At 38.3% G+C, this 25,108-nt stretch overlaps 1 protein-coding gene across 1 annotated transcript in view; it reads right to left on the bottom strand.

Moving 5' to 3' along the window:
• Window positions 1-25,108, bottom strand: part of LPP (LIM domain containing preferred translocation partner in lipoma) — a 573,768-nt gene that overhangs the window by 143,871 nt on the left and 404,789 nt on the right. The window contains exon 7 of the mRNA XM_008580078.1: window positions 4,506-4,632. Within this exon, the coding sequence (XP_008578300.1) occupies window positions 4,506-4,632 (127 nt within the window). The remainder of the gene's footprint in view (window positions 1-4,505; window positions 4,633-25,108) is intronic.

Genomic DNA, 25,108 nt, shown 5'->3' with positions numbered 1-25,108 from the left:
ACATGTAGCTCCTAAAAATAAGGATATTTTCAAACACAACCACAATGCCAATAACATACTTAAGAAATTAACATTAACCTATTGTCTAATATAAAGTTCATATTAAAATTTTTCTAACTTTGCCCCAAATCCTTTAGAGTTATTTTATTGATCCAGAATTCAATCGACCCACGTGTTGCATTTGAATGGCATGTCTCTTTAATCTCCTTTAACCTAAACAGTCTTTGATAACATTGACGGTTTTGAGGAACTCAGGAAAGTTGTCTTGAATAATGTCTCATCATCCAGAATTTTTACTTTGTAAAGGTTGGATTGAGGCTAAATATTTAGCAAGGCTATACATGGGTTATATTGTATATGTCCTACATCATATCAGATGGCACATGTCAGTTTGTCCCATTATTGGTGATGCTAAATGTCATCACTTGGACTAAGATGGTTTCCAGCAGACCTCTCCATTGTAAAGTTACCTTTTCTCCCTTGTACTTAAGTCATCTGTGAGGTGATCTTTTGATACTCCTTGCAATACTTTTAAGCATACCATAATTACAATCATTTTTAAAATATAAATAAAAACTGTTAAGAGTGATGACAGGCTTCATAAAGAAAAACAACAACAATAGAATCAGAAATTATTCAACTTAAAGAAGAAAAAAGGGGAAAGAAAGCAACATGATCACACGAGACTTGCTTTCCTTCAGCAATTCAGCTACAGTTTCAATAAAAATTCTAGCATTAAATAAGCAAAGTGATGGAGAAAGAGAATAGGTGAGGATAGCATTGCAAGAGAGAGAAGCTCTTTAAGGGTAGTACTTGGCAATGATATTTGCATCCCAGAATAGGCCTAAGGTAAAATTCTGATAGAGAGTAAAAGAGGAATTTATTCATCTCCTTTGGGTTTGCATCCTCCTATGCAACACACTGGTATGGAATCTTCCTTCTCTTATCTTCAGGCAGACTTATGGACCCTGTCTTCTATGCTTACATTGTGCTTCAGTCAGACCCAACATGGTGCTGGTATCTGCACTGAAATCCCTAACACGTGTGTCTCTCCTATCCTTCCTAGGATCCTGTGAGCCCTGTGAGGGCTGAGTCTCTGCATTCAGGTGTCCCTAAAACCCAGCACAGTGGCAGGCACAGAAAAGGTGCCTGGGAAATGTTTAAAGAATGGAACAGTACACGACAGTTCTTTCGACAAATCCTTTGTCTTCTGACTTTACCTTGTGAGTAAGAGGTACAGCTGGCATTCAAACCAAAGCATTCTTGCTCCAGAGTCCATGTTCCTAACCACTATACATGGAATAGTTCCCTTGGCTTTTGATCTCAACATGCTTGGGCTTATTATAGAAGATAAAGTCCTTAGAACATGCTTGGGCTTATTATAGAAGATAAAGTCCTTAGCCTTTAGCTAGGCATTAAAAGCCTTCTCCAGATAGTCTCAATCTAGTTCTCCAATCTTAATTCCTAATATTTGCTACTGCCTGTATGGGTGCTTCACTTCAATGCTTTTATTCCCTGTTATGTCAAAATCACCCTCATCAGAAATGACCTCACTATTTTCTTCCTATTTCCAAATCTAAATTAGCATAATTTTAAAGACTTACTCAAAGGCTAACTACTCCATAAACACTTTCCCATTCCTGCCTCTGGATGTCCTCTCTCCTTTTTCTGAATTCTCAAAGAATACTGGCTGAAGTTTAAGTCACTTGTCACTTTCCGTCTTGTGTTATGATAAAACACAGTAACTCTACACACATCCCCTATTAGACTGTAAGAACCTTTAAAGGTCAGACCCATTTCTACCCCAATACCACTGAGTAGGCTGCACATAATAGACACTTGGATGTTTACCGCACAAAGTAAATTTTCCTTGAATAACCCTAGCCTAAACTTATATTTTGTTTGTTCTATCTACTTACAAGAAAATAACCATCCCTTATTTTCCATCTGTCTAAAGACAACTTCCTTCATAAACCCCTTCCTAAATATGCAGTCTGGCTAGTTCACCCTATTTCCTACAGTGTGGGGTTCAAATGTATAGACCTGGAGCCTAGATTCTAATCCAGTCCTGCAACTTATTAGCTGTTGATATTGGGCAGATTACCTAACATTTCTGTACCTTAAATTCCTAATCTGGAAATGATAATAGCATCTACTTCACAGGGTTATGTCTTTCTATGAGGATGAAATGAGTTAATTCCTGTAAAGTACATAAAACAGTACTGCCCTATCATAAGCACTCAATAAATGTTATCCATTTTTCCAAATTCTTTCTCATAGTTAGTAATTCCCATTTGGAAATGATTATTTACCAATTGGTGACATATGTTTTATTGTTGCTAGAAACTTAAATTTAAGTCAAGTATTAATACATTTTTAATGGGCATATCTTATTTTCTTAAATAAATTGTAAACCCCAAGAGCATTGAATAATTTTGATTACTGAGTACATTCTACATGCCAAGAACTTAGCTAAGTGCTTTCTATAAATATTTCATTCATTACTCATAATAACAGTATAAGCTAGCTATTATTCCCATATTATAGATAAAACAACAAAATTTAATGTTTAGAGAAAGTAATTTGTTCAAGTTTTTTAAGCTAGTAGGTAGTAGAGCTGTGACAGTTCTTGAAAGCGACGATAATGATTTATATCTATTTCCTAGAGTGTTCAATATATATGCATTTACACTATCACTATCTATGTCCAATTTTCTTTATTGCTATATGTTTTGTTGCTATGGTATTTGAAGCATATATACTTGGTAAGTTAGCCTTTCATTTTTAATATATCTTAATAAAGAGACCTTATTGTTCACCTTTAATATGCTTTGTTTTTTCTTAAGTATACCTTAGACCCCAATATAAACCCTCCTCTTATTGTAATGTCAAGAGCATGATACACTTTTAGTCTATTTTAATACTGCTAGAGACCTTTGTGGGTTTTCTGTTTTGTTTTATTTCACTATTCTCCATGCATTTGTGCTAATCTCCATCAACTTATATTTAGCTTTAAAGTTACACTTCTTTGCATTAATGCTGTTTCTATAGTTAAGCTACTAGTGTTGAAAGAAATGCTGAAGAACATTTGCTCCACACATTTGATTTACCAAGGTGGGAAATGGGGCTCAGGCAGATGAGGACAAGGCAGTATTGCTTAGCCAGCCAGAGGCAGAGAAGGGGCTAGAACCGAACTTCTTATTTCTACCCTTGGGCTCTTTTAGCTAAGCCACACTGCCACCTGCACACAAATAGATGCCTTGCTTTTCATATAATAATACCTCACATTCCACCTACTGTGTGGATTTAGACCAGTGCCCTTAGTTTACCTGTCATTACACATTCCCAAACAGGAAGCAAAAGGAAAGATGGGAAAATAGGAAATATTTGAAGAAGCAAAGGTCCTGATGCAATTTTTCCAACTCTGTGCCTTTACTCACACTGCTCCCTAAATGTCTTTCCTTTACGTGTGCTTAAAGCAGTGCTGCTCAAAGAGTAGTCCGCGGATGGGTGTCAGACCAAAAAAACTTTATCATCCCATGATGAGACATGTATAGAAATGAGTATTTAGAAACTATTATAACAATTTAAAAGAGTAATTTGTTAACTGTTAAATCTGATAATAAAACTCAGTCTTCCATTTTATATTTTTTAATTTCCCTAGCAATTTTAATTGGACTGTACAAAAATATTGGTCTCCAACATATTGAGGGGAAAATGGTCTTTTACCACAGAAAAGTTCATTTTCTTTTACCACAGAAAATTTGACAGGTACTAGTTTAAAGGGTCCCGGTTCAAGTGCCAAAAATTCTTTAATAAACATTCCTGATATTCCTGATAAATAGAGCTTTAAAAATTTATAACATTTGATCTCAACCTTCTAATGCCTCTTGTCACTTCCTACCTAGAATAGTAATTTGTGTGTTTGTCTCATCTCTTCTGAACAATTACAACCTCCCCGAGGGGCAAGTTATGTGTCCAAAGCACCTCACAACTGGCATATAATTCATGAATTTGCATCACACTAATAGACTGGAAGGATTAACCCATAGCTATTCGCAGGTTTGGAGAGAAGAGGAGTTAAAAATACAAAGGGAACATATATTTTCCAAACTCAGGGAAAGGATTGAGGGTGCAGAGTTTAGTCAATACCTAATTCCAAATTCTGTACAAGTATAGTCCAGTGAGAAACATGAACATACACAGAAACCTGATTTCTGCCTAAAAGGAAGCTAATAAGTTGTCAAAAATTAAGTCTTAAAATCAAATTTGTATCTCAAGAAACTCTAAAGACCACTGAGATTTCAGTGCAAGCTAAGCAGAGATCACACGTATGGCAGTCTCAGTGCAGTTCCCAGAACGGCTCAGCTGTGTGTGCAAGCGCCCTAACTCCCACACATCGGATTCAAATACCTCACCAGCGCAGCTGATAACACTCCTAATTACTACGTAAGGAAAGCAGAACAGGACATTTACTGTGCAAGTCAGCTCTAGACTCCACTCACCAAAGTATTCATCAGCTGGTGGATTTTCCATGTCGTACAGCATCTTTTTGGTCAGGTGCTCAAGCTCATCTTCTGGACGGAATGAAGGGGGAACAGATGAAGGCCCCATCGACACTGTATGTCCACCCTGAAAGGCAGAAAGCACAGAGTCCTTTCATTACAATCAAGATCATCAGCCAAGGTGGTCAGCCTAAACAAGTAGTGTTTGCATTGGAGAGGAAAAAGCACTGGACTTGGCTATTCGGAGACCTGGGTTTTAGAATTAGTTTTATCACTTATTCCGTGTCTGACCTTGTACACATCAGTTTATTCACCTGCCTTATCTGGATGAGTAATCTATCAGGCTTTAGAAACCATGTTTACAACAGTAGCACTCTATTTTGTTCAACAATTGCTAAACAATCACTATATACTAGTTGTATATTAATAAGAAAGATGAATAAATTGAGCATTTCTTCCCTAGGAATCTTAGTCAAACAGAAGATACAGGCACATTAATGATTAAGGACAAACCAGCTGCAGAAAGTATGCAATCAGGGTAGAAGAAGGGACATCACACACAACCTGAGAAGACTTCCTGTAGAGAAGCAGCAGAGCACACTAGAACTCATTCAGCTATAGGAGAGGAAATATACAGGTAGAAGTTCCTGGCAGTTGTGTATTTCTGAAACACATATAAAGTTTGAGATAAGAAATGAGATGAATCTTATCAGGTACAGTGGTCCAGAAAGAGAAGGCCCTTTTATTCCAGTGGAGGAAGTTGAGTAATTTTTTTCCTAGCACTGCAAACAGCCAGATATCAAAGGGGGACAAGAAGTCAGTAGCATTGGCACTGGGCTGGTGTTTAAATAGGTGGGTGAGCCAGGGGTATAGCAATGTAAGAGAAGCAAGCTTCAGAAGAGAGAGTACTTGAGATAACCAACCAGGAATCCAAAGTGTGTAGAGAGAGAAGAAAGGCCAGATGCTAGATGTAAAATAGCTTTGTGCTATATAAATAAGAGAATTTATTCTATTTTCCTTTGCCTATATTATGACATTGACAGTTTCTGATACCACGCCCAAGCATCCTTAATCGAAGTGTTATAAAAACAGAGATGATGATGACTTCCACCATGACTAATGGGCAGAGATGTACATTGGAAATGCCCCTGCCTTGATGTTTATCCATTCTTGAAATAGTTGGCCAAGAGTTTCTGTTTTCTGAATAGTTTACAAGTATCTGTTCAATGAAACTGAAAGCTACATATTCACTGTCCCATTGTCTTCACTATACCAAATAAGTTCTCAGATGTAAAAGTCCTGTAAAGTACAAATCCTTGTACAAATGTTGTCATTCTAACTACCAATATTTATTTCAACAACTCCGAGGTGCATATTAGACATTTCTATGATGTCTGAGGTATGAGATACCACATAAACATATGTGGGAATATTGATTTGTAACTGTTTTGCATTTTCTCTACAATAATTTTCCATTTTTCAATATTCTAAAACGTATAGAAAGTAGAGCACAAATATGCAGAAGGCTAAAAGGGCCAATAACCTTTTATCTTGTTTACTAACCTTACCTTGGAATTTGATTTCATTGTTGGACAATCTGTGTGAGAGATTGGAAACTAGTGAATGAATTGTCAAGTGATAGAGACAAAAAACTGAGCTGCATGCCTGGATCTAATAAATCGTATGCCAATCTCCTCATTGTGAGACTGGGAAATTGAGACCCCAAAAGATAAGGCAGTTATGGTAAAGTCAGGAAAAGAGCCCATCCTAGACTCACTCATTTATCCAATAAACATTGAATGTTAAACTTATGGCCTCCTCTGAACTGCAGACATTACTTGTCCTATTAGGTTGGTGTGAGCGTTAAAAGAGCTATTGAATCACTCATCTATTCTTTTGCTTGTTAGTTTACCCACTTATTCTTACAGTGTCTATTTTGTGTACACTCTGCAAGCATCAGGGAGGGACACAAAGATGTATCAGACATAATCTTTACCTTTGAGAGGACTGCAGTATAGTGGACGTGAGAACCACACACGGATGACTTTAAAAAGCATAGCTTCTGGTGGGAATGTTTATAGATATGAAATTGAATGAGTTATTTGTCAGTATTAAACCTTAAACTGTACACATGCTATCCACTTTTAGAAAAATTTTACAAAAATACTCATACAAATAAATAAAATTATGATTGAAGCTGGCTACAGGAGCTATATTTGAAAGGAGGAATAAAAAGTAACAATGTAACTTCCCATCAAAAGGATCACCTAAGTAGACAATATATGCATTGTAAATCCCTACATAGAAGCATGCAAAGATGACCAAGACATGTTAACAAATTAACAAATCCAGCCGCAGAACAGGTTACCTAAATTATGGCCCCATTTTGGTAAAGTAAGTAGTTTAATTGTCTACAGAGCTATATAGAGACAGGAAAAAAGTCTGAAAGGACATATACTAAAGTGTTAAAGAAGATTATCTCTGTGGGAGGAATCCTAGTGGGCTTTTACGTTCTAAATTTATGTTTCTTTATTTTACAAGATGAAGTAGTTCTACTTTTGTAATCCATGAAATATAACATTTTCCACATGATGACTTCAAGTGATAAAGACATGCTAGACATCACATGTCTAACCTTGGTCAAGTGGGGAACTCAGAGAAGCAAAAGGTCAGAGCTGAGAGGCAGCTGGTGTCAGTGGGAAAAACCACAGGTGGTTCAGAGTTTAAGCCTGGCGAGGTAGCGAGATAGGAGGGTCAGCTCATCGCTGCCATGCCATGTGTTGGACTTCTCCCTGAGCCAGGGACTCCAGGCCTCAGGTGGGACCACGGACAAGTCTCAAAATATGATCAGCTGAACTTCCTTTGGCAGAAAATGGCACCCATAAAAATGCACACTAAATTTACTTACAATTTCAAAAGCTCACAGACCACAGAGAATGTATCTAAAGATCTTCAGGTAGGAACATCTAGGCAATAGATACAGCAGTAGGAATTTTTAGCAGGGGAGTGACCTAATCAGATTTAGACAGTTCTCTCAAGGGGAGGGTGGATGGGAGAGCTGTGAAACTGGAATGACATGGGGAGTTTATCATAATATATTTGTGACAAGAGATAGTAAAGGGATATATTATGTGGCAGTAGCATTATGCTAGAGAGAGTTAACTATGACACAAACTTGTCATCCTTAGGTAAGCTTGTCACCCTTTCATAACTTCCCTCTGTACAATGTGCTTGCCAGTGTTCCCTCAACTGTTTGTGAGAATTAAAGAGAGATAACCTGCATCTCATGTTATATAGAGCTTAATTACTTTCACAACATTGCAACAAAGGGGCTCTTTTCAAATCTCTCAACCTGCCTCTGAGGAATCAAATTGAAAACAAGGACGGAAAAGTGACCTACCCTTTTCTCCAAGCTTGCTATAAAGGGAGAGACTAACCCAAAATATGGTGTCATCTGATTCCAAATTCAATGCATTTTTTCCCAACTAAACATTGCTTCCCATAGAGAAATTGCTAGAAAAGTATGAAATATTACCTCTAATAATAATGGTGCTTGCTGTTTTTACTAAGCCAACTATTAAAGAAAACCTGATAATCCCTGCTTTCAGTCCTAGGGTGGACCCTCAGGGAATGGAATTTATCATTGTCTGCGATTGATACCTGCTTTCCTTTCAACATAAACAAGGGCAGCTAGAAGGCCAAGTCAGTCGTCTATAAATCTAAGCCAGAAATTAGATTCTATCCTTAACATGTACATTAGAAGTAGAAGTCTAATTTCAAAGTACTTACCTTGTCAGTGTTTCACAGATTTTAAGATAAATATATTACTTTACTCCCCAAATACTTACTATTTGTTTGCCATACTCTTTCTGAAATAACAAATTTGGAAAGCCTCTATCCTTTTAGACCCTTCTCTTTTATATAGTGCTAATCATGAAGTCTTGGAATTTCTTAGGAGGACAGGCCCCAAGAGATCATTTCTTCAAGTGTTTCTGAACTTCATTTGGCTAACTGCCCATCCCCAGCCCCTCTCCCAAACACCCAGTGCACAATACTTAACACTGGTGGAATACCAATAAACGCAAGGTTCCTTCCTCAGTTAAGAGTTCTCTCCCACAGCAAGGAAGACAGACAAGGGCTTTCTTTCAGTGTTCAAGTCCTGTAAACTGTAGTTTAGTACTTTTCTCACTCTGATACACAGAGACCCCCTCTAATTTCTCTCTCCCAGTAATGTTTAGGATTCAACACGTCCTAAGAAAAATCAACAAGTTGTTTTTTAATAAGCAACTTCTAGCATAGTGTATGCATAATAACACAGAATTGAAAATTAGGTGTGGGAGGGCACACTGGAAGGGGATCATTTGTATTGTTTTATTTTTTATTTATTAAAAAGCTGAAGTGTGAATAGCATCCACAGCATATTCACTGTGGCATAATAATTCCTCATATTTGCATGACACTTTTCACGTGCCTATTTCACATGTACGTAATTTCAAACATTGATACTGCAGCACTGTATTAAATGTAATCTCATTTTATGGATGAAGAAATTGAGGCTCAAGAAGGTGAGTGAGCAACCCCGTGTGGAATGCCACTGCTGAGAAATGGTACAACCCTGACTGCAGCCCAGGCGTGCTGAGTTGGGCATGTTTCTGCTACACTGCAATGCTTCTCAGGGTTCTGATGGGGCTATGTCCAAACCCTTCTAGCTCTACTGTTCTGCAGTAACATGGATTTTAATCTACTAATTCTATTATCTTAGCAAAGGTTTTTTTGTTTTGTTTTGTTTTGTTTTTTTCTCAGAGTGGAGGTTTACTGCTAAATAACAAAACAAAGTCATTGTGAAACAAATGTAAGCAAAGTTCCCAGGCTTTTCTTAAAAAAAAAAAAAAAAAAAAGACATTCTTATAAGTATCAATATTGATCACTAATATGAATAGTCTTTGAACTTCCTGAACCTCTTAGTAAAGGCAAAATAACATTATATGATCCACAGGTGAGTTATCAAGTAATAGATTTCAGAGTATTCCTTCAAAATTTTCTTAACATACCCTTTCTAAGGCATTGCCAGGTGCCAAGAACTATAATTATAAAGTCAAGTTATTCAGAGTTCCTGCCTCTGACAACTCACAATTTAGGAAGAAAGAGACATAAAAATAGACAATTACAATAAAGTGTAAGCACTAATACACAGGTATGAAACCAGTGCTCTGAGACGACAGAAGGCTGCCTCAAAGAGGTGACCTCTTACTTTGATATTGAAGGATAAATTGCATTTCATCAGAGAAAGAAAAAGAAAGAAAAAAAGAAGGAAAGAAAGAAAGAAGGAAGGAAAGAAAAGAAAAGAAAGACATTCCAAGAACAGCATTATAAAGAAACATGTATATCAGAAAAAAAAATTGGGAAATACAGGGGAAACAGGATAGGGTGATTCTAGAGAGGTGGGATATAGTCCCTACCAAGGCTTTGTTTTAGGTAATAGAAAGTCATTAGGGGATTTTTAAGTGGGGGCTGAGTTTATTAAAGTCATGCTTCTGAAATAAGCATATTGTCAAACATCTTCAAACATCAAGGCCAACAATGCCTTTAAAAAACTGCAACCAAACATCATGACATTTCTGAACAATTTAATGACTAAAATGCTTAAAAAGAACTCTGCTATTTACAAAGTGTGGCAGAAACTGCTAACTCACCAAAATCTCTTTCCTCTTCTTTCTGGGCACACAGCTAGACTACACTTCCCATTCTCCCTTGCAGTTAGATGTAGCCGCATGCGGCACAAGCAGGAGGGAGCATGGGCCGAGTCACTGTATGGAGGAAAGCTGTCCACTGACCAGCCTACCCTGCCTCAAAGGTTAATGTTTGAAAGTTATGGGAAAGTGAGTGTTTTTTATACTCTTTCAATTTATATGTTTCTGTATTATCCTTTTTCTACAATAAAGATTTTTTTTTTTCCCTCAGATGAAAAGCATCCAAGAATACGCAATTGGTTCTACTTTGCCATTGCTCTTTTCTGGCTAGGGGCCCAGGTATTTACCCCTCAAAGGAAGACTTAACATGAAGTCAAATTTGCAGCCAAATTTGGGTCTAGGTCCCTGGTTAGCATCATGTGTAGAGCTGTGAGATAACAGGAACCTGTTTCTGCAAACAAAATACACATGGATAGAATCCTTGGTGAGCAAAACTCCACCAGATTAAGATTAAACAAATAACAATACCCATCATAATTATATAACACTTCAGGATGTTTGAAGTGTTTTATATATTCTTATATAGGAACCCGTAAGTACAGAAGACATGACTATTTAGAATCTTTCTAATCTTAGTGCTGCTTTAACTTGTCCAGTGATTTTCATCAAATCATTTCCATTTCCTGGGCTTCAGTTTCTTTATGTGTAAAGTGATATTTTCAAAGATTCTTTTGATACTACTCTATCATATTTCTGTGCCCATAATATGCAGGGCACATATCATTACTGATCTTTAGAGTGAAATCACAGATATTTACATTTACAGATACTTTATAATCTATAAAAACAGACAGACACTGAGTAAGTGGAAACCTCATTATTACAGAGATTTCCATTTATAAGAGGATAAAGGCACTTGTCAGCATCCCCTGAAACATCCAAAACTACATTCAGCATTCTGAATCTGAGTAAGCAGTGGGCAGGTCACAGGATTTCTGCAGCCTACTGAACTTTCACTACACTTGGGCATGAAATCAAGAACATATAAAGGTTAACCACTTTATCCTATCACTGTCTCTTCCTTGTGTGAGGAAGGAAACATTCCATCATCCTTTTTAAAGAAAAAAGGAAGCATGGTAAATAACCTACACAAACAGCTCCTAGGAAAACACTCCATCACTCCATCACCGTGAATCTTTGTTACCACAACTTAACTATTTAATATATGCCCTAAGAATCCATTCTACAAAATGGCTACCCAGTATCTGTCACCATGTCAGCCTTCTGAGTTACTGTGACATTGACCTTGGCGTGGATCATTTTTCTCCCTGAGTCCTTACCTGCTCTTGATTTCCTAGTTACATAGTGCTAGATAACTTGAAATTAAGTGCAAATCTGAACCTTACCAGAAAAGCACGCTCAAGCAGATAAAACAGTGAAGAAAAAAGCAGCCAAGATATTCAGAAAGATTACATGATAATGAATACTCTATCACTCTGGGTACCGGAGCTGCTCATTTTTCCTGTCCATTTGTAATGACGTACAAGAGTTTCCTTCTCTCACAGAGAAAATAACTTCAATTATATGTTCTTGAAAAAAGAAACACTGAAATTATCTTCTTTTCAAAAGGTAAGAATTAGCCCCATTTTAGAGCTGAAAGCCAGCCAGAAAAAATATATTGCCGATATTTTCATTCTTTTCCCCCCTCTATTTAGCTGTGTCAAGTTTGCAGTTTGCAATTTCCTGTGGCTGCTTCTACTTTTTGACTTTCATTGAATTATCATACTCTACTCTCAATGTTTCACGGTTTAAAAGGAAGGAGTACCCCTCTGACCAACAGCAGGTCGTGTGCTGGATGCTTATTCTCTTTCAGGTTAAAAGAAGAAAGGGGGTGGCAGGAGAAAGAAGTGCCTACATGTTAACAATTAGATAGCTAGAAATGAACATTCCTCACAGTTTCATGGGGGTAGGAAAGTATGTTCTTGCTTTTGCTAGTCATAAGTTCCATTTTTTTTTTTTTTTTTGGAAGAATGAATGGTAAGGGCACAAAGAGAAAGAGTCAGAAATTTTGACTTTAAAATTTTGATTCTAGCTTTGAAACCCATTCCAATCAGCCTTCAACTTTCAAAAGCTTGGTTTTCTAACAACCACTACTTTCTCATATTCCCTTTCTCATGCCATGCATTGATGCTTCCAACTCACCTTTCTTAAGCTGAGTTTGGTGTCATAGCCAAGACTGGTGATTCTGAATTATAGCACAGTGGAGTTGCTGGAAGAGTTACTACAGCCAGGGGAAAGGGCTGGGCGGCCATGAAGGGGGCTGTGGTGTTTTCACACCAGGGTTTTATGCCAACTTGGGCTGAGATGATAGAAAATAGCCTCTCTCCACATCTACCTCTCAATCTCCATGTGGCAAGGTGGCCTCAAGAATGTCTGGGCTTAGAATATGCTGGCCGTCAGGCCTGATGTCTAAGATACCATGTAAGTTCTTCAAGGATTTGTTTTTCTATTACTGATTTTCTCATATATAAACTGGAGAATAATCATATCTAATTGAAATGAAGATGCTTTGTAAAATAATAAATATCAAATAAATGGCAGTTATAATTACCAGGAGAGACAGTTTAGACACCACTAACAAGGATGATTTTCTTCTTGGAAGTGGAATGTTTGCAGAGTAAGATCTCTCCAGTAACTCCCCACTTTCCTATTTGCTGATAAAGTACTTCAGTGTAGTATACCTGAATTTCACATTAATTGCTGTTTTAGCAAGTGATGTAATACCTCTGAGTGCTTTTAACTATAAATCTTGAAATACATGGCATCTGGTGAATGTATGCTTGGCTGGCTCTCCAAATTGTTAACCTTTCTACATCTTAGCCTTTGGCACCGAAAGATAAATGGTAAAGTAAGGCTCATGTTTGGCTATTGTGAGCAGTGCATTGTCCCTTACGCTTTCCTGCCTGGATAAGCTCCAGGCAGACAAGGCACAACTACTGATGCTATCCCGCCTTGTAGGCAAGGCAGGTTGCAAGTAGCAGAAGCCCCAGATCCTCAGAGTCAGGAAGAAGCTAGGTCAAAGATCTCTTGCCAACGACCTAATTCACAGTTCTCATTTCACTGCTCCTTCTCTCACTTGATATCTCCAAGCTTGTCATCCTTGAAGGAGAAAGCAAGTTGTTTCTGTAGGGTGAGGTCTCTCTCCATTTGCTCCATACTAGGCTAATAGAAGCTATTTCCACAATACTCTGGCTAAACCCTACAAGCAGTTTTCTCCCTTTAATTAGCTTTTATGCATGTTATGCATAAGGGATTGGACATAAAGGCAAAAGAATTACAAGACATTATTTCCCTTGGTTAACTTCACCTCAACGAGACTCATGACAGAATAGTTTGATGAACAACATAAATTGTTGTTTAAGGTTGCGTTTTCAAACTAAACCTTGTCTTGGCCTTTGCCAAGGAGGGCCTGGCAGTGACTTCCCCAGAAAAGACATTTCATCTTTATTTGGTTGCCTTGAACAATGCAAAAAGCTAGTTGTGCCAATGTTGGGAAGAAACGTTTTACTATGATACACAGCTTTATAAACATTATCCCATAGGGAAGCTAACCTCAACCATAAGTTACACTTTTAATACAGCACTATCAAAAAGACAATGCAGTGTTTCCCTTACCAGGGAAACTGTTCAAAATGGGGTTTTACCAACCCCTCATTGTTAGATATTAAGGTTGTCTCATAATTCTTGCCATTATAATGATACACACAGGAAATTGAAAAGTGTATATGAAAATCACAAATGTGTAAAAATATATATGCAAGAGTACCAGTGTGTGTGTAAGTATGAAAACACAAAACAGATACTAGAAGGAAATATACCAAAATGTTAATGAGGCTTATGTCAGGATGGTGGGACTCTGAGTAACCTAAATTTTTTTCATAATTGTAAAATTATCTAAATGGAATACAGTAAAAAAAATGTATGGCTCTTAGAAAATAACAAGAAACATACTTTATAAAACATGGGCTCTAGTTTTTTCTTTAGTATTTTCAGATAAGACACCAGGAGAGAATGGAGAACCTAAAGTGCAGACATGTTGAAAAAAATGGAGGCACCTAGATTTTCAGTCTGAAATGCGCAGAAACACTTTCCTACTGTACAAGCTGTTTCTATCTAGTGGGCTTGACAGATGCCTGAACGTGACACAAGACACTGAAAATAACATGCAAATCAGTTTTCGGTTTTAATATGCAAATATGATGCTTGGCACATCACTTTCCATGGCTGAGGTAAATTTCTGTTTTGGGGTTTTTCGTGGGAAACGCAAACCAGCAAACAAATGGTTAACTCCCCATATTTCACCTAACACAAGGTGGTTTTCATTTGAGTCAGAGGGGCTCTTGCTCAGCTATCCAAGGCACTTTGGATGCAAAGAAAGGGCATGTGTTTTGTTCAATAATAATGCCACCCTGAGCAAACAAGTCACCCTGTGACATACACACCAATCTCACTGGATTTCTGGGCCTAGGCAGGGTGGCAGACAAAGTGTCTAAGTGAAAATAACAGAAAAAAGGTTTTTCGCTTGACCTGTGAAAATTAAATCAAAGCTCAACATGGTAAGAAGAGTAACTTCTCATCAGAGGCAAAGAGGAAGAAGTCACAAGTCCTTGTTTCTAGGGTATTGGAGCAGTGTAGGAAACTGTAGCCCCTGGTTACATCTATATTAAATTACCCACAAATACTAGTAATTAATGAGGCACCAAAGCAGTCATCAAAATGAGTGAGATGCATCTAGTTCAAGGAATTTATAATCCAGTAAGGAAATTAAGGTGTGTGTGGGAGAAATGAAAGAACAAAGCAAAAAATTAGATGTTGATGGTCATCAGTATGGTTTAGATGTTTGAGAATATAGGATCTGGGGTCTGCTTGCTTGGGTTCAAATCCAACACCCATTACCTACCAACTACGTGACCCAGGGCAAGATGCTTAATTTTACTAAATAGTAGTTGCTTCAAACATTAAATGGGTCAATAGGATTTATCTAGTGAGTTAAACAACATGGTCCATGTGAACAATTTACTGCCTGCACTGATTAGGAAATTAAAATTGTCTTTTAAGATGTGCCATGCTGTATAAATATGATGCAAGTGTATCAACAGATGATACGGATTCAGAGGAGAGAGAGGTTACAGTGGGCTGGAGCATACTGGAAACATGCCAAGAGGATCAGAGGCTTGGATTAGGATCTGAAGAAGGGATAGAAATCAGAGATGCTGAGATGGCATCGGACTCCACGACGGGGTTAAAAAACTATTGCATTTCTTGTTCCTTTTTAGACAACAAGGCATCCCAATTCAACACTCTCACACACTAGATTATTTAATATTTTCAAAAGCATGAGACCATGTTTTGTTTTGTTTTGAATAAAGAAATAAACCAAGGTAGTGGTTTGTTAAGTGACTATGTTAAGTAATTTAGCCCCAAATCACACCCGTATTAGTGGTAGAGCCAATAGTTAAACAATCTGACCCCAGCTCAGTGTTTTTCCACTAATTTCCAGCGGCCTCTATATATTCATTCAGAAATATGAAACTTACATGATCTATCATAAAGGTTAATCAAGACCGTCAACCTCACTGATTAAAGTATGATGCTAATTATACCAGAGGTTGGAGACCAATGTGGCCCCTTTTAGTTTCAGAAACACTGATTGTGGTGTAATGGAGAAAGTGTGGACTTCGGAGGCAGAACAAGCTGGTTCAAATACTGAGTTATATCATTTATTTTGTATAACATTTCACGAGTTTTTTTTTTTTAACTTCTCTTAGCATTAGCTTCTTTCCCTGTAAATGGGTCAGAGGAGTAGGCAGAGAAGAGGGACAGATGACTCCACTTCAGAGCCACTGTGAGTACAGTTGGCACCCCATATCCATAGGTTCAGCATCCATGCCATGAAGGGGTTCAGGGGGCTGGGACCAATCCCCCGTGGATGCCAAGGGATGACTGTAATACCTAAGATGATATGTGGCATGTACTGATATTTAACAGTGGCTCATGATTATTTGCATTAAATGCTCACACATTGTCTGTCAAATCTGAGCTATGGATGTTTTTCAAATGTGGCAGGAAGGCGGATGAGAATATGACTCAGTGTCATTCATCAGCACTGAAGCAGAGAGGAAGAAAGATCACGCTCTGATATTGAATCTTAAGACCAGTAACAGTTAATATTTCTAATTGATCATCAACCACAATTAAAATAATAGTAATCCTATTGAATGAATTTCTTATCCCTTTCCACAAACTCTAAAAGGTGGAAATACATTAGTGTTTAATTTATATATTTATTGACTTATAATTTATGAGACTGAAAACAATGTATACTGGGAGCTTAGCAGGTGCCAGACAATGTTCAAAATATTTTATATTAAGTAACTCATTTACTCACCAGAGCAACCCCATCAGGTGATTACTATCTTGACTTTACACATGAGAAAGGTGAAGTGCGAAGATCACCTTGACAGTCAGTGAACAGCCTGGAATTTGAATCCAGTCATCAACTCCAGAAAGTGATACTTAATCACAACACAAGTGCCTCAGCCTCTCATCTGCATTTTTTTTTTCCTGCAGTGGGTTTTGATAGCCCATATACTTATTTGTAAGGGAAATTAATCATATATCACAAAGTCTTGAACTATCAAAAGGAACCTTTCTTAAGGACAAATACTACTTTTTATGATGTAATATTTCCTCTGTGCACAAAGATGGCAACCAAGGATATAACATGCATCCCAGGTAATTCTGATGTCTGTGGCCTGAGTTCAGGACTTTGAAAGACCTGTCCACTTTTGACATCTTCATTCATGATTCAGCAAAAGGAGCAGAACTGCTTTTCAAAAGACTATTTCCTTTATCAATTTCAGATACAAGCTGGAGGGTAAGTGCTAAATCCTAGCTGTACCTACAGGTGGGAGAAGGGGAAAACATGTAGAAGACACTGATATTCTTTCATACGAACAGCTCAAAGATAGTGCCATTTCCCAATGACCAAAGTGATAATTTTTTTTTTCTGTTGGGCTCTGGCCTAACCATGAATGAAATACTAAGAAAATATCTATTCTATAAGACCTTAGGCCTCTAGATCCCCTGCAAAACCAGGAATTTCAGAAACACTGAGATCATTTAGTGGTAGACAAATTCCTTCATTTATAATAAGAAAACCGAGTCAAGAGGGAAACCGAATTGCTCAAGGTCATCTTAAAAATTAAGGGTAAAATCAAGAAGAAAGTTCAGATTAGGAAGGCAGATCTTATTCATAACTAGTTTAGTCTTCTTTTGGCCATGAAAAATTCACTCAGAACAGTGACACATTCTCGATGCCCTGTAAAGTAGGCTCATTCTCGGCGAAAATTTTGGGAGCCCTAATCTACATTTATGCAGCATTCTGAGATCCCAAGATGGAAGTTGCTATAAAATGAAAATCATTGCTGTTATTCTGGGCGAGCCTGCACAGACTGACAACAGCTGGCACCAGCAGATGTGGTCCTCAGAGAATTCCACCAGGCTGTGCTGCTGCCACTGTGCAGGCCTCCTTTTCCTCGACTCACAAAGGGTATGTCCCAGGAGAGTTCAAAGCCCTAATCTACCTGGCCTACATCTCTCCTGGCCCCTTACATCTCAACCACTATTTCCCAATGAAATGCCTTTCAAAAGAGAGAGATACCTCTGTTATATGGGGAGAATTTTCTTGATCTGGGGTCTTATACAATGTCTGGGGAGGGTTACAATAATAATATTTGTAGAGTCACTACTCTATGTTTTCATTATCTCCTTTAGCCTTTGAAATAATCCAGTGAGAAAAGTACTTTTGCTACCTCGCTTTACAGATGGTGGAACTGAGACACAGTGAAGTAACTTGCTTAAGTTCACAGAGCTGGTATGAGAAGAGAAAATATGTACCAAACCACATTGATTCTAGAAACTGCTTCCCAAGAGCTGATAACTGGAGATTAAGACCAGGAAGGGCAGGATTCAAAGTGTCACTCTAAGCAGAATGAAACAGGTTTGAGGTAATTAAGTGCCATAAACATATAAAGGATTGTTATTATTATAACACCACCGTTAAATATCACCAAAAACTCTCTATGCTTCAACATCTCTGTCATTCTAACTATCTTGAGTAATAGGTAGGAAGCAAGTTATTACTGGCTTCGTTCTTTTTCTAATAAAACATTTAATGCAGTGACTAACCCAAGTCATTCAACAGTACCTCAACCCTTCTGACAATGCTTAACATTATGAACTCAGCCTCCAAAGCTTCTTGCATACAAAGAGAGTCTCTTGGAGAATAACAAGTAACTAGATATTACATCAAGCATTTGAAGGATCACAATGTTTCACTTACAAGACACAACCTAGCAAGCTTCTAATCAACACAAAACTAAATACTCTTTTAACTCAGGAGATGATTGTACATAACACATTTATTCAAAGTACATTTACTGAGTGCCTAGTAAATGCTATGCTGAAGAAATTAATGAGACATGGGTCCTGTGCTATAGAGATATAGTAGAAAATATACATATATTATACAGAAATGTCTATCAATCTACAGTCAAATATTTTCATTGTGTGCTATCAGAACACAGAGAAAGAGATGCTTGCAGTGGGGAAGATAAGGGGACACTCACAAGAGATGGTAGCATTTGAATTAGGTCTTGGACAAAGGTGGAATTCGGACATCCAGAGATGTAGCAAGAATGACATTCCAGGTGAAGAGGTACATACAAGTGAGTCAAGTTGACAAGTTAGCATCTTTCCTTTTAGGCGAATACAAATGTAAGCGACCTCCAGCTCTTATGTCCCTCTGTGTTTCTTTTTGTTTGTTTTATTGTGTGTGCTGTGCCTGAAGATGCCAGTAATACTTCAGTGAAGGTGAGAGAATTGTCTGCTGGGAGAGTCAACCCATATAAGAGACTGCATGGGGGGAGCTGTCTACAGATGACCCCAGGACCCTAGCACAGCTGGAAGGGGAAGATCAAAAAGTGGAGGTGGGGATTTTTGATGCTAACTACTCAATGCTCAGAGGAAGGCCAGGATGGGGAGATATGGGTGCCCTGGGATTTTGTGGCAAAGGCTGACCCGTGAGGGGTAAAAATCATGATGAAAGTTGGTTGTTTTGCAGGCTCCATAGAGTTATGAAAAATGTTTTTTATGTGCTGTCTTTACATAATAGCCTAGCTGTGAGTTTCCAGGAGCACTCCCCATCCACTTCTTAGGCACCTACCCTCCAGTGGATTTGAGACCCCAGCACACAAAGCCAGCATTATCATAAAAGCCAGACTAAAAGAACTCAATGTCACTGTAACTTAATCCACAGCCTTAAATAGTAACTAGGAGTAAATAGTAACTAGGATAGTATATAGTTCTTGCTGGAATTATTTTTTCCAAAAAGAAAAGTATATAGAAAATAAGAACAGAACAGCCTGGTTGTTAACGGGTTCTAGGCTCCTCTTTGCCATAACTTGCTGGTTGCTATTCAGATAATCATTTTGCCACTCTTCCCCAAATGGGTATAATTATCTTCAATCTCCTAACATACACGTGTCTCATAACAAACAAAAGGAGCAGGAGAAGTAATATCACTCAAGTAAACTGTGAATTCAATAAGCATTAAGGGGACACACAAATCATCAACATCCTCATTATCATCCTTCTTATCATCATGGCAGTTAAAATGTATTGAGTCAGACCCAAATCCACGTGCCTCAATTGCCCCCATCCTCCTGGTACCCTCATTAGGTAGTTACTCCTATTGTCCCCATTCAGCCCTGAAGAAATACAGGTGGAAGGAGAGCAGTCAAGGTATTGCAGCTGGGATGTAAGCAGGAATCTATGGCCTTAACCGCCACGCCACATGCAGTACTACAAGTGTGGCATTGTTGGCATCTACTTGTTTTCACTTCTCTACTTTCCAAACTTTGGTTATGTTATTATATTGCACTCATAACTAAAAATGAAAAGTTGTTAATCTGAATTGGATTTACTGAGCAGGCACAAGGTGGCAAATACTGCATTACTCAGCACTTTGATCATAAAGGTAAGAATAAACTTAGAAATGCAAAATACCCCATGACACAGTAGCTTAAACTGACTTTACAGTGCAGCTGATACTGTTTCTTTCTAGGGAAAGAAATGGATAGAAGCATCCTAAAGGGGGGAAGAAATAGTCTTAGATGAAAATAAAAATAGTGATAAGAGGTAACTATAATTACCTACTTAAAATGTGCAGGCATTGCACACTAAATGCGTGTTTTAAAAACCATGTGTTATGTATCATCAGCCACCTTCTACAAATGAAGAACAAAGGCCCAGGGAAGTTAAGTAGTTTGCTAAAGTCTAACAGGTAGTACAAGGCAGAGCAAGACTCAAATCCAGCTCTCTGGCTCTGGCATTTGTGTTCTTAACCACCAAAACACCTCTAGAAGAGAAAGAAAGATGTGCGAGAACACCTTGAGTATTCTCTCATTCTACCTGGTTCTAACTACAGTGATCTTGGTAGGTATTTATAGAACCCATCTACATTTTACACAGCTATTTATCATCTGTTAGAATGTGTTATTGCATTTGCTTGAAGGGAACACAGAAATTAGGCCAACCACTTCATTCCAACTTGTAGATTAAAGAAACAGTGAACGTTTTTTTTTTTTTTGAAACATTAAAATAATTAGAGGTAAAACTGGGAAGTAAATAAAAACTTCTCTTTAAGTGGAACAGACCTTTTGAAGCAATATATTAATTTTCACTTCAACAGATACTTAACAATAGCCCTACTATAACAAACTTAGAATTTTATAGTTTTAGACTTACCAAGCTCTAACTTCCAAAGGCAAAGCCTAACTCAGAGCAAACAGCAGGGAGATCATATCACGAGATTGAGATGTCATGTATGTAACAAACACTGGACTCAGGACCCAGAATACCAGGATTCAAGCCCCAAATCTGCCACATACTAATTATATGACCTAGCATATGTCACAGTCTCTCTACATCTCACCTGCCTATTCTTTTTTTTTTTTCCTTTTTGTCTTTTTTCGTGTCCGGCAACAAACCGCAACCCTCAGTGTCATGCCCGTACCGGACCGGGACCAGCAACGGGATCACAACCCTCGGTGCTGCGCCCGCCCCTTGCTCAGCCAGTGAGCGGGAACCGGTCTGTATGTGGGATCCGAACCCTCGGTGGGAGCGCCGCTGCGCTCCCAAGCGGCGCACTGTAGCAGTGCGCCACCGGGCCGGCCCTCACCTGCCTATTCTTAACCAGGGAGGTTCTATCTATACTTCACAAAGTAGGTTTGAAGATAACTGCCCTTGGGAGCATTATGTAAATCCTTAAGAGTTTACCAAATGTAAATACTGACAATATTTGAATGGAAGACACTGCCTAAGATGAAACAGGTTTACTTTGTGATCAAAGTCAGAGGAACAGAAAGCAGTGATTTCACAGGTCAGAGAAGCATATCAGTCTTAAAAATCTCATTCTGAATGTCCTAAGGTCGCTCAGTAAGCCAAAAAATGAGCTCAGATCTCCTGATACACCGTCATGTGTTAACCAGACAAAAAGCACTAATATTTCTCTCATAGTTTCTCTGATACAATAGCAAACCTCTCACAAACAGGTAGAATGATGAGCTACATATGACTTTGGGCAAGTCATGCCATTTATCTGGGTCTCAGTCTCCACCCATGATTGAGTGAATTAGTGAAGGGTGCTAATTCCTACCATGAGGACCTCAGAGAGAATTTATTAGGAATGAGTGGGGTAGTAAATTGCAAAAATGCTCTGAAGACAATAAAATGTCAAAGAAACCTGGAGGACATCCATGTTATGTGAAATAAGCCAGACACAGAAAGACAAATACCACATGATCTCACTCATATGTGGAATCTAAAAAAGTTGATCTCACAGAAGTGGAGAGTAGAATAGTGGTTAACACCTCCGCTTTAAGCCACTTTCTGAAGGACTTTGTCCCTTGCAAATACAATGGATTACATAAGCACAAGCAAATCAACTTCTCCTGCCAAGAAAACTTGTTGCCCTTGATGAAATATTAGCATTTTGGCCAGAGAGGAAATTTCATCATTTTCTTTTGACTTTGGTTCTGACTTTTGCAAGTTGCATGCCTGGGATTTAGAGTCCAGAACCCAATCTTGGCCCTGACTACTAACTTACAGCCTGAAGTGACTTAATCACTGATGACACAGAGCTCCTGCTGTGTTAATCGCATCTCATCCTTCTCTCATTTAATCTTGCCACAATCCCAATGAGGCAGGCACTTTTAGCTCCAATTTACAGATCAGTTAACTGATGTGAATACAGTAAAAAATAATAGAGCTGGGATTGTAATCCAGGTTTAACTTGAAATTTATGCTCTATTTCAGATGAACAAAAGTGCCTGCCCTCCAGGAGCTCACAATCTAGTGGGAAAGTCAGAAAGGCAACTCAATAGACTGTGAGCTCCTTGAGGGCAAGGACCATTTTTTATTTTTTCTTGTATCTTCTGCATGAAGCATGGTGTGTGCCATGCAAAAGACACTCAATAGGTGTTTGCTGAATAGATAAGCCATAATCAGGTGGGGTTTTTATAAAATGCAAGTGTGATTATATCACTCCTCTTTCCTCACAAACCTCTGCTAGCTTCTCTTCATGAATTCCCTGAACATTACTTGGAAAGTACTTTTACCGCTCTATCTTCACAATCTCATCTTCCGAGATTCCCTTCCACATCCTCTGTGCACCACCTTCACCCTCCAACTATCTTGGCATATAGGTGATATTTAACAAATATTCATCGAATGAACAAACAAATACAAGAAGGGATCTATCTGCACTATATCTGAGGCACGAATACAATGCCTTGTGAACACCAAGGGTAGATCCAACTTAAGGTATAAGGAAAGCTTTGAGAAGACAAGGAAATTGATTTGGGCCATTTAACTCTAAAATCTCAAAGCCTAGATGACATTGTATAGGAAAAATTCAATCCCCTTTTACTATTAATTAGACAAATGACATCAGAACAAAACATTTTTTTATAAATCAGAATATGAGCTATGCCAAATTCCATTTTCTCTTAAAGGATATGGGTTTAGGCCAAAAGCCCATCATATAGATTATTGTTTTCCTCCTCCCAAGTACTTAGGGAAAATTAAGTCCTATTTGGCATTCAGTGGCTCTCAGCAAGGTCATGGTTCTGCTGCAGTGGTGTCTGGGGCAGTTTAGGTAACAACTATGTTTAAAAAAAAAAAAAAGAAAAGAAATAAAGAAACTTCGGCCACCTTTGAAAATAAGACACCTGGATAGCCAGGATGCATGGAGGTATTCAGGGCTTTGGTCAAGGAACCTGAACGGATCAGTAAGAAAGTTGAGGACACTGCAAATTTAGCTCTTCCATCCTTAAACCCAGCATTAGTGTAGACCATGGTAGCGTAGACTAGATGGGTAGACAGAAAATCTGCCTGTATCATACTGTGAGACCTCAGGCATCACTCAGTTTATTCATCTGTAAAGTGAAGCAGCTGGAACTGAACTAGATGATCTCCTATACCTTGGAAACTGAAAATGAGAGCACATGGAGAAAAGAGATAAGCTGTAGCCAAGTGTATGAATTTAAAGACATATAAAAGCCACAGAATTCCTACATTATTTTGATAGCAAGCAAAACTAAGATAATCGTAGTCCTTTCAGAGAGCTTGACATTGAGGCTCTCAATCAGTCCATGTATTTCACACAAACACACATATACCAGATGCCTTTTCTTTTTCCCAAAGTAAAGTTTTAAAGCCCCTGCCTAATATCTGTTTGACTGATTAGAAGCAGCTTTCACACTCTCCTTTTTTCTTTCCTTTTCTTTCTTTTCTGGTACTGCCTGCAAGTGCCACACTGAGATAAGAAACACAGCTGAAGCTAGGTTTCAACTAGATACACACTTGTTGAGTGCTTGTTTTAAGTTAATTCTTTCCATGGTCAGTGTCAGCTTCCCATGCCTATCCTCTAGCTAAACCATGGGTTATTAACCATGGTTGCCTATCAGAATCACTTGGAGTGCTTAAAACATAATAATGCTTACGTAACAAGACCAATTAATTCAGTATCTCCAGAGGTGAGAACGAGGAAATGATATGGTTAGAAGGCTCCTGATATGGATTGAATTGTGTCCCCAAGTTTAATGTATTAGAAGCTTGATCCCCACTTCAACTGTTAAAAGGGTGGGAAAGTCTATTATGGTAATTGAAAGGTGGGACCTCAAAGAGGTGATTAGATTGTGAGGGACATGACACAGAGAAAGAATTAATAATAGTGGTTATGGGCATGGTTCTGAAGGCTTTAAAAGGAGAGCGCATGAGAGTATTTCTCTCTCTGCTCCAACGTTTTCACAATGTGATACCCTACATGCCTGAAACCACCAAAGAAGGCATTCACCAGGTATGTTCCCTGGACTTGAAATTTCCCAGCCTCTGAAACTGTAAGCAATAAATTTCATTTTCTCACAAATTACCCAGTTCCAGGTATTTTGTTATAAGCAACAGAAACAGACCAATACAGCTCCTCATATAATTCTGATGGGCAACTGGGGACAAGAGCCACTGCTAGTTAAACACTGGAAGTCATACACTGTGTTGATTTCTTTCTCTTCTTTCATGTCTGGCATTTCTTTGGGGAATGGTCCATCCACCCAGCATCCATGACACCCATTAGATTTCACCCCAGAAACTGCTATCAGGGTAAGAGTTGCAAGAGAGGGTGTGGGGATGAGTTGGAGCCACCCACCTTAGTTTAAAGGAGCTTAGAACTTTGTGTCTTTATCATCATTGCCTCTGTTAAAGGCCTGTGGCTACGTAAAACAAAATCCACCA

The sequence above is a fragment of the Galeopterus variegatus genome, unplaced genomic scaffold (genome assembly GCF_000696425.1).
Source record: "Galeopterus variegatus unplaced genomic scaffold, G_variegatus-3.0.2 Scaffold83, whole genome shotgun sequence".
NCBI classification, from domain to species: Eukaryota; Metazoa; Chordata; class Mammalia; order Dermoptera; family Cynocephalidae; genus Galeopterus; species Galeopterus variegatus.
Note: the sequence above shows the minus strand (reverse complement) of the source record. Positions and strands in the feature narration are given on the sequence as shown.